Here is a 10,942-nt window from a genome sequence, read left to right as displayed (position 1 = left end):
ATATATATATATATATATATATATATATATATATACACATATACATATATATATATACATATATATATACACACATATATATACACACATACACACACTTTCCAATGCCTGTAATTTAGTAAGGGAAATATAGCCATTTACACAAACACTCACAGACATCAATAGTTGTGAGTATCGTAATTGAACCCATCAAATCCCATTCTCATACTTTCTCTCAAATGCACATACTGTTGTACATTCCTTGTCTATACCATTAAGTGCACAAGTAAATAACCAGTGATTGAGGATAAACCGTAAAGGGGCCATGTAATTGTATGGGAACCAGAAATGCCTCAAATTCAACCCCAAATGACATCAAAACTAATACAAAAGTGTGTGTTTCACTCTCAGAGTATTTCTGTCTCCCATCCAACTGAATGCTAATCCAATGCACCAGACTCCCTGTACATCTGCCTCTCAACATGGAGGAACATTCTGTGCTGCTGAAATTTAAATAAATGCTTCTCATACTTGCTAGATAATGACGCCACATTTGACTGGTTCATAATGAAACAAAGGGGTAATCTGAGATTCCAACAACAACAAAACGACTGCTCAGCTACATTTTGTTGGTAATTAGCTAGGCTTGAGAAATGTAACCACTCAAATTCATAGACAGAGTTATGGACTGACAATCCGTTATAGAACAATTATAGTTTTATGTCCCAGTTTGATGTACATATCCCAGATTGCCCCTTGAAAAGGGAGTGTTAAACTAAGTCACTTTTAAGATGACTCATACAATAAGGTCAGTGTTCGCTCACTAAGTAAACAACAAACAGTAAAGGCTCACAGCCCTTTCAATATAATCAGGGTTGTGATGACACACACAGAGCATTAACACACACACACACAGAGCATTAACACACACCACAGAGTGCTCTTCCAAGTGAAGCGAGTAAATCCTCGCCCACTCTGTCCTCTCTGCCCTCCACCTTCATGCTCACTCACTCAGCTCCATCAACCCCCTCTCCCTCCTTCTCTCAAACTACTTTCCAGAGCACCTAGGATCGAGAGAGGAGGAAGAGCAAGAGAAAGGCCTCAACAGACCTGCACCGTTCCTCGTTCTACATCTATATCCAAACTCCCATCACCTCTGTAAGAATATTCTAAGATAAATACACAACGCAGAGGACAAGAGGTCAAGAGGGTATTAACCATCAATGGAAATAGTTGTTTTTCTGTAACGGGGAACTGAAGATTAATGGGTCAGGGACACAGGAGGGGTTTCAGTCCGGGACTCATAGCTAAATGTGGCAAGTTCATTGGTCCAAATTGTCTATACATTGTGCCTGAAACAGGATACTTGGTATTTGGCTATTGGCCCAATTTTATTGCAAAGAATTCTAATTGGTCAACCACAGGCTAGGCTTGGGTATAAACTACATCATGGCTCTTTATTCAGTGAAGAAAACACTGCAGACAGGGAAGAATCTACCATCTACTTCCCAGCATAAAAACAATGATTTGTTCTCTTTGAATAAATATATTTTCTCCCCCCCGATTTCCTTTGGGGTCTGTGTTATTGAAGAATAACAACTGCTAACACCTCAGTCCCAGACACTTAAACTAAACAGTTCCAATAGCAATCCATTTGACAGACAGGTGCTAAACACCCTTAAAGAGATTAATCAATCAATCATTGTATACAAGCGCTAAGCTAGTCAAGCACCGTTAAACTCAACCCCCTGCCTGACAGACCTATAGATAGCTGTGTTCAGAGTGACAATTGCTCAGAGCTGTTCTAATGGGAATAGGGGTGATGAAGAGGATTATTTGATCCACTTCAATTATAAATGAGACTGGTGATGAATTTTTGGGTAATTCATTATCTGGTGTAAGTGAGGATTGTGTGTAGCCAGTGAAGGAGATTGCTGTTGGCCAGGGGTTTGAGTGAGGTGGTGTGTGAACTGAGTTTAGTAAATTGGAGGGGTCCTCTGCAATCTTTCATGCCACCCTCTGCATGTTTGTGTTAAAGTTGACCAGGAAGTTGTTGTTGTTGGGTTTTCCTTTTTCAGTAGATAGGAAGGTTGTAGGTCAGGGGGCGCGATTATGTAAACAACCCTATGTTCATACTCCAAAGTAATGACAGGTCAGAAAGGAACTGAAACTAGCTAATGAGACCTGAAGAGTTAGCCATCTCCCTTGATCTCTGCATAGGTGTGTGTACGTGGGACAAAGACGTGTGTGTGTGTGTGTGTGTATGTGTGTGTGTGTGTGTGTGTGTGTGAGGTACAGGAGCCATGTCTACAATCATAGGATAGTGTGCATTAAGAAGGCTAACAAGCACCTTTAAAACATGACTGAAATAACTGAGGGAAGTAATAACAGTCGTTTCAGTGTCTTAGCGCAGATGCTGCAGTGCGCTGATGTTTGTCATCGGGGTACTTTAGAATGTACTTTAGTCTTTGCTGTGAGTCACTACCATTTTTTTCTTTCATCTGCGTCTGCTGTTTTACTCATATCAACAACCTGGGGGTAAACTCGGTGAGCTACTCTGCTTGTTTTTCACCATCCACGCACCTGCTGCGTTCCCAGCTCTATGGTAGCGACAGAGAGTGCAAGAGAGAGCGACAGAGAGAGATAAGAGACCAGGTGAGGACAGCGTAGAATGAGGTTGCTCCTAGACAAGGATGTGTTATCCATTCCCCCCTTTCTCCAAATGGTTACGGTGATGATTGTAGAAGGGTATGCTGATCCTAGATCTGTGCCAAAAGGAAACTTCTACCTAGAGCAGAGGGGACTGGGAAGAGGCTGTCCACTTACTTAGCCATCAACAGATGGAGGAGAACAAGGTTTGAAACCAAGGCTCCAGGTACAAGTTGCCCTTAAACTGACCACAGAACTATGCCTGAGTCTTCATCTACCTATCTACCTAACATGGTGCAAATCCTCTGGAATTTTGTGTAATATCGAGGGCCCCCACGCTGTGGGGATCAGAGAGGGTGTGGGAGGGAGGCTCCACTCCGCCCCACGAGGGAGAGAGAGAGAGACTTGAGGGGCGAGGGAGGGAGTGACGGGGCATGGCATTTCTTAATCTCTTCTCCACCCAGTCTGGTCTCAAAGACTAGACGTAACTAAGTAAATGTAAATCCGGGACACTCAAATTAGTAAAATATGTTACGTTTGATATGGTTACATAACACAGAAGGTTACTTAAGGTAAAAACGAAAGGAGGGTGGTTGGTCGGGGTGGGCGTATAACGCAAACATCAGGCAACCCAAAGGTTGCGTGTTCGTATATCATCAGGACTACATTACCTTTTTAGCTACTTTGCAACTACTTAGCATGTTAGCTAACCCTTCCACGAACCCTAATCCTAAACTTTCCCCTAACCCTTTAACCTAACTCCTAACCTTTACCCTAACCACTAGCCTATCTAATGTTTGCCACCTAGCTAACAAATTGGAATTCGTAACATATTTTACGTTTTGCAAATTCAAAATATATGGTACATTTTTCAAATTCGTAACATATCATACGAATTGTAATTCATAACATATCATACGAAATGGATGATGGACATCCAAAAATTAAGATATACCATACGAAACATATACTAAATGTAGTGTCCTGAATTTACATACAGAATAATACAGAATGCTCTGAGACCAGGTTGCTCCACCCTACTGGGCTGCCAAATTAACTGGGGTTTGTTGGAGACAGCAGGCTTGACTTGCTGCCAGTCTTGGGTGGTCAGGACAAGTGGCCCTAGAGCTGTGTTTTCTAAGCCCAGAGGAGTGGGGAGGCTCAAAGACTCCCCTGAAGTGGGACTTTTACTGCTTTTAAACTCTCTGGAGCAGTCCCACTCCCTTGCATGTTTTCTTTCTTAATAGGACAAAGACAGATAGGAGAGAGTGTGCTCATTCAAACCCCATGTTGTAGCAATATATGTGTTCCATAGGCCGCGGCTTAGACCACACGTTTTTCCAGTCTGAACTACACTGAATATTAAAAGGAATGTTTGACCATGACACAAGCTCTGAGCTGGATTGATAACTGTACCTTAGCCGTCCTGGTGTGTTCCTCCTGTCCAGCAACACTTGCACCCTAATGGAAATAAACCCAGAAAACGATACTGTGAAAAAGAAGCACTGTAAAACTATGCTTTATACAGTGCAGTTGAGTCAGACCATTAGCTAACATTGATGATACACTGCTCCCTTGTGGTAGAACAATGTATCATCTCTTCATTATGGGATACTCTTCAATGCGCTCTGCTGGGATGTACATTTTACACAGCACCCTAATTCCCTATATCAGAGGTCACCAACCTTCTCGAAGTCAAGATCACTTTCGAGTCAAAATGCAAACCGTGATCTACCACTCAGATTGTTTAAAAACATGACTTGAAGAATGTAAGCCTATGCAACATTAACCAATCAAAAAGAGCTCTGTCGCAACGAGGTTCGTGCAGTAGGTTATAGGCCAAATACATGGCTATGATTGAATTGCCCTGCCAGTGTTGTTCTTCTCAGACCATTTTGAAATTATATTTAAAAGATGTTGGTATATGAACAAACTGGTAATAGATAATTTGTTGTACTCATTGTGAGGCACAGCTGAGTGAGCATAAAATATACATACTTTATTTTTACTGGACTGATGGCCTGCATCTGATGGTCTATCATTCCAAGGGTTTTCTTTACTTGTACTAATTTCTACATTGTACACACACACACACAAATTGTTTTACGGTACTTTTACCACTTTTTGTGTTATGGGAGTAGTAATCAGGAGGCGAAGGTCGAGAGCCATGCGTCCTCCGAAACACGACCCCGCCAAGCCGCACTGTTTCTTCACCCACTGCCCGGTTAACCCGGAAGCCAACCGACACAGGAAACACCATACAGCTGCCGACCGAGGTCAGCGTGCATGTGCCCACCACAAGGAGCCACTAGAGCACGGTGGGACAAGGACAGCCCAGCCGGCAGAACCCTCCCCTAACCCGGACGACGCTGGGCAAATTGTGCGCCGCCTCATGGGGCTCCCGGTCACGGCCGGCTGCAACACAGACCGCAATCAAACCCGGATCTGTAGTGACGCAGTGCCTTATACCGCTGCGCCCCTCGGGAGGCCCTATCGTTGTTTTATTAACAGAAATGTTTGGTGATCGACTAGGAATTCCTTGGAGTTGGTGACCACTGCCCTATATAGCGCACTACTTTTGACGAGAACCATCTAGATCCTGGTCAAAAATAGTGCACTATAAAGGGAATAGGGTGCCATTTGGGAGGCACCATACAATGTATACAGCATCTCTTACCTTGACATTCAACAGAGCCTTGAGGTCTCCTACATCCTTCAGTTTGGACTTGTAGAGCATCCAGCGATAACGTATCTCCTCCATACCCACATCCTCAGCCCAATGGTCAGCCCCGTCCCCGGCTCCGGATGCAGCCGCCCCAGACATCAGCAGTAGCTGGAACTGCTCCTGACCCCAGCCCACACTGGACCGCAAAGTCTGTGGGAGTGAGAGGAGAGGGAGGATGGAAAGAGAGAGGGAGAGAGAGAGAGGAGGAGGAGAGAAGAGGCAAGTGAACAACAGGGGGATGGAGAATGAAGAAGACTAAACAGTTACATATGGCTGAGGGGTAAGCAGAGGAATTGTTGCATAAAGTAATAACAATAAGCAGTGTGTGTGTAATGTCTGCACGGGATCTTTGCACAGAAGAATAGCTACAGCAGTAAATCCTGAAGGAATACTTCTTAACCCTTTTTCTCTACTGAAACCACAGCAGCACATACATACTGTATATCCCCAAACAAACATCTCCAATCCCCTTTCTGCATTGATTCAATGTCTGATGACATTGAGGCATGCCTTGTGCTCTGTTATCCTGACAAAAACATTCCAACCACTAACATGGCCTGCTAGCATCCCAAATGGCACCCTATTTACTATATAGTGCACAATTTTGGGCCAGTACCCTATATCAAAAGTATATATCGAGAATACACCCAGATGTCAATTCAACGTCTATTCCACGTTGGAAATTTCATTGAAATGAAATGACGTAGAAACGCTGATTCAACCAGTGTGTGCCCAGTGGGTAGGGTGGCATTTAGGACACAACCTGTCTGACTGTCAGGCAGCTTGTGGTTGGGATGTCAGTGTACTGGCCGTCAGTTCAGCTGCCAAAAGTTATTTTAGTCGTCTTAGAGGAACACTTGAAGGTTTGTGGTGTGTATCTGGGGTGTGTATTTGTTAGGGCCTTGCTGTAAGGCATGTTTCTACCTAGCCCAGTAATAAACTAAAGGAGCCTAACGCTACTCCTTATAGTCCAAGGACCTTACATGTTCTGTTTAGAGGCAAATTGGCTCTGGCAGCCAAAACAGCCAAATCCTCTAAAACGTAAATTGATTCTCAACTGCGGTACGGTTCTAGAAATATAAAGCCTTCTACTTTCATATCACATCAAAATAATTTCACAGACAGACACTTACTGTACACTGTTTTAACCCGTTAACACAGTTGCAGCCGACAGTTTTTTTCAGTGACAACACGTTTGCGGCGTCCGCCTTCTGTTTACACACAGGTGCTCGGAGACGTAGATAGCTAATTAGCAGAGGTATGCCTCGGTCTTCCATCCGTTTTCCGTAAACAAGCGCTGTAACATGGAAATATGGACGTGGGAACCCCAATCAGCCCTATATGGGTGTAGTAATTTAACCTTTGGTTTTTTGAAGAAAAAAAATTGCGCTAATATGAAAGATGCTATGTTTCCAAAAGCGTACAGCAAGCGATCGGGGCTCTTAATAAAACTCCGCTGGCCAGAAGATTATTTTCGACCATCCTAGAGCTTTGTTTGGTGCACTCTGAACATAACATCCTCCAGAAGTCTATATGTATATTACTGTGAAAGTAACTTGTTTTAAGCCAACCCTGATGTCCTAGCCGTGTCTGAATCCTGGCTTAGGAAGGCCACCAAAAATTCTGACATTTCCAACCCCAATTACAACATTTTCCATCAAGACAGAACTGCTAAATGGGGCGGAATTGCAATCTACTGTAGAGATAGCCTGCAGAGTTCTGTCATACCATCCAGGTCTGTGCCCAAACAGTTCGAGCTTCTACTTTTAAAGATCCATCTCTCCAGAAATAAGTCCCTCACTGTTGCTGCTTGTTATAGACCCCCCTCAGCTCCCAGCTGTGCCCTGGACACCATAAGTGAATTGATTGCCCCCCCCCCCAGCTATCGTCAGAGTTCGTACTGCTAGGTGACCCAAATTGGGATATGCTTAACACCCCGGCTGTCCTACAATCTAAGCTAGATGCCCTCAATCTCACACAAATTATCAAGGAACAACGCCAAATCAGTAACCATAGGCACCCTCATAGATATCATCCTGACCAACTTGCCGTCTAAATATACCTCTGCTGTTTTCAACCAGGATCTTAACGATCACTGCCTCATTGCCTGCGTCCGTTATCGGTCCGCAGTCAAATGACCACCTCTCATCACTGTCAAACGCTCCCTAAAACACTTCTGCAAGCAGGCCTTTCTAATTGACCTGGCCCAGTTATCCTGGAAGGATATTGACCTCATCCCGTCAGTAGAGGATGCCTGGTTGCTATTTAAAAGTGCTTTCCTCACCATCTTAAATAAGCATGCCCCTTTCAGAGTAGAACTAAGAACAGATATAGCCCTTGGTTCACTCCAGACTTGACTGACCTTGACCAGCACAAAAACATCCTGTGGCGTACTGCACTATCTTCGAATAGCCCCTGCGATATGCAACTTTTCAGGGAAGTCAGGAACCAATACACATAGTCAGTTAGGAAAGCAAAGGCTAGCTTTTTCAAACAGAAATTTGCATCTTGCAGCACTAATTCCAAAACGTTTTGGGGCACTAAAGTCCATGGAGAACAAGAGTACCTCCTCTCAGCTGCCCACTGCACTGAGACTAGGGAACACTGTCACCACTGATGAATCCACGATAATCGAGAATTTCAGTAAGCATTTCTCTACGGCTGGCCATGCTTTCCACCCCGGCCAACAGCTCTGCACCCCCCGCAGCAACTGGCCCAAGCCCCCCCCGCTTCTCCTTCACACAAATCCAGACAGCTGATGTTCTGAAAGAGCTGCAAAATCTGGATCCCTACAAATCAGCTGGGCTAGACAATCTGGGCCCTCTTCCTAAAATTATCCGCCGCCATTGTTGCAACCCCTATTACTAGTCTGTTCAACCTCTCTTTCGCATGGTTTGAGATTCCTAAAGATTGGAAAGCGGCCGCGGTCATCCCCCTCTAGAGTTCAGTGTGTCAAATTGGAGGGCCTGTTGTCCAGACCTCTGGCAGTCTATGGGGGTGCCACAGGGTTCAATTCTCAGGCCGACTCTTTTCTCTGTATTTATCAATGTTGTCGCTCTTTCTGCGGGTGATTCTTTGATCCACCTCTACGCAGACGACACCATCGTGTATACATCTGGCCCTTCTTTGGACATTGTGTTACCAAACCTCCAAACGAGCTTCAACGCCATACAAGACTCTTTCCGTGGCCTCCAACTGCTCTTAAAATGCTAGTAAAGCTAAATGTATACTCTTCAACCGATCGCTGCCTGCACCCGCCCGCCCTACTAGCATCACTACGGAGGACAGTTCTGACTTAGACTATGTGGACAACTATAAACACCTAGGTGTCTGGCTAGACTGTAAACTCTCCTACCAGACTCACATTAAGCATCTCTAATCCAAAGTTAAATCTAGAATCGGCTTTCTATTTCGAAACAAAGCCTCCTTCACTCATGCTGTCAAACACCCTCGTAAAACTGACTATCCTACCAATCCTTGACTTCGGCGATGTCATTCACAAAATAGCCTCAAACACTCTCCTCAGCAAACTGGATGTAGTCTATCACAGTGCCATCCATTTTGTCACCAAAGCCCCATATACTACCCACCACTGCGACCTGTATGCTCTCGTTGGCTGGTCAAATATTTGTCGCCAAACCCACTGGCTCCAGGTCATGTATAAGTCTTTGCTAGGTAAAGCTCGGCCTTATCTCAGCTCACTGGTCACCATAGCAACACGCACCCATAGCACGTTCTCCAGCAGGTATATTTCATTGGTCATCCCCGAAGCCAACACCTTGTTTGGCCACCTTTCCTTCCAGTTCTCTGCTGCCAATGACTGGAATGAATTGCAAAAAAAACACCCCCCCAAAAAATCAGTTGGAGACTTATTTCTCCCTCACTAACTTTAAGCGTCAGCTGTCAGAGCAGCTTACCGATCGCTGCAGCTGTACACAGCCCATCTGTAAATAGCCCATCCAACCAACTACCTACCTCATCCCAATATTTGTTTTTCTGCTCTTTTGCACACCAGTATTTCTACTTGCACATCCTCATCTGCACATATATCACTCCAGTGTAAATTGCTAAATTGTAATTACTTTGCCACTATTAGCCTGTTTTAATGTCTTACTTCATTTGCACACACTGTATACAGATTTTCTATTGTGTTACTGACTGTACGTTTGTTTATCCCAGGTGTAACTCTGTTGTTTTTGTTGCACTGCTTTGCTTCATCTTGGCCAGGTCACAGTTGTAAATGAGAACTTGTTCTCAACTGGCCTACCTGGTTAAATAAAGTTGAATACATAAAAATACAAATAAAAAGTCTAACCATAAGATGGCCACAGCACTTGAGTACCTCATTATTTCTGTGTGAATATAAACAGGAGTGGAATACTGTTTCTGAGAGAATTCATTAGCACCAACCTTGAGTGTGTTCTGCCTGATCTTGAGTTCTCTGGTGCTCAGCGGTCCCTTGGTGTTGAGAATCCCTGAAAGAGTATCGTTTTCCTTCTGTAGCCAGGCCTCAAACATCCTCCTCCTGTCCTCGTACTCCGCTGCACTCAGAGCTGAACCTGGACCTGCCTGAAGGACCACAACAACAACTTACTTTAGGTGATATTTCACAAAAGAGAATCAGTTAGCTAATTTTCTAAATAATCTGGTTTATAACGGCAGTGTAATATCGGTTAATGAGAATATTGAGTGATGAGTCAATTACTTTTAAGAAAAGGTTCACGACATCCGCTCTTCATTCACTCAGTCTATTGAGTCCACTGGTCCCACTCAGACAGAACTAACATCTTTTTCCATCCTGCGACTAGTGATGTCCAGCCACCCGACAACATCCCCTTCTCCAGACCATCTCTTCTTCTTCTCCCATTCCTCACTTCCCTCATCAACTCATCCCTGAACACTGGCTGCGTCCCCTGCAACTTCAAGATGGCCAGAGCCGCTCCTCTCCCCAAGAAACCAACACTCGACCCCTCTGATGTCAAAAACTACAGACAGATATCCCATCTTTACTTTCTTCCCAAAACACTTGAGCATGCTGTCACTGACCAACTTGTTATCTCTCTCAGAACGATCTTCATCCTAACCAGTCTGGCTTCAAAATGAGTCACTCAATTGAGACCGCTCTCCTCTGTGTCACAGAGGCTCTCTGCTCTGCCAAAGCTGACTGACTCTCCTCTGTTCTCATCGTCCTAAATCTATCCGCTGCCTTCGACACCGTGAAACATCAAATCCTCCTCTCCACCTTCTCAGGGCTGTGCGTGCGTCTCAGGCTCTACACACTCCTGGATTGCATTCAACCTGGCAGGTCGCTCCTGTCAGGTGGCATGGAGAGGACCATGGTGCGTGCCTACAGAGCAGCAAGGGGAACTGCCCCTCCCTACCTTCAGGCTATGCTCAAACCTTACATCTCAACCGGAGCACTCCAGTCTGCCACCTCCGGTCTGTTGGCCGTCCCACCCCTACGAGAGGTCAGCTCCTGCCTAGCCCAGTCAAAGCTCTTCTCTGTCCTGGTCCCCCAATAGTGGAACCAGCTTCCCTCTGATGCTAGGACAGCAGAGTCCCTTCCCATATTCCGAAAACGTCAGAAAC

At 44.7% G+C, this 10,942-nt stretch overlaps 1 protein-coding gene across 1 annotated transcript in view; it reads right to left on the bottom strand.

The window, feature by feature from the left end:
* The window catches only part of syne3 (spectrin repeat containing, nuclear envelope family member 3), a 43,293-nt gene that overhangs the window by 4,177 nt on the left and 28,174 nt on the right, over window positions 1-10,942 (bottom strand). The window contains exons 16-18 of the mRNA XM_023994053.2: window positions 9,764-9,922; window positions 5,306-5,503; window positions 4,045-4,089 (exon numbers count right to left, since the gene is read on the bottom strand). Of these exons, the coding sequence (XP_023849821.1) occupies window positions 4,045-4,089; window positions 5,306-5,503; window positions 9,764-9,922 (402 nt within the window). The remainder of the gene's footprint in view (window positions 1-4,044; window positions 4,090-5,305; window positions 5,504-9,763; window positions 9,923-10,942) is intronic.

The sequence above is a fragment of the Salvelinus sp. IW2-2015 genome, linkage group LG9, assembly GCF_002910315.2.
Source record: "Salvelinus sp. IW2-2015 linkage group LG9, ASM291031v2, whole genome shotgun sequence".
Taxonomy (NCBI): Eukaryota; Metazoa; Chordata; class Actinopteri; order Salmoniformes; family Salmonidae; genus Salvelinus; species Salvelinus sp. IW2-2015.
Note: the sequence above shows the minus strand (reverse complement) of the source record. Positions and strands in the feature narration are given on the sequence as shown.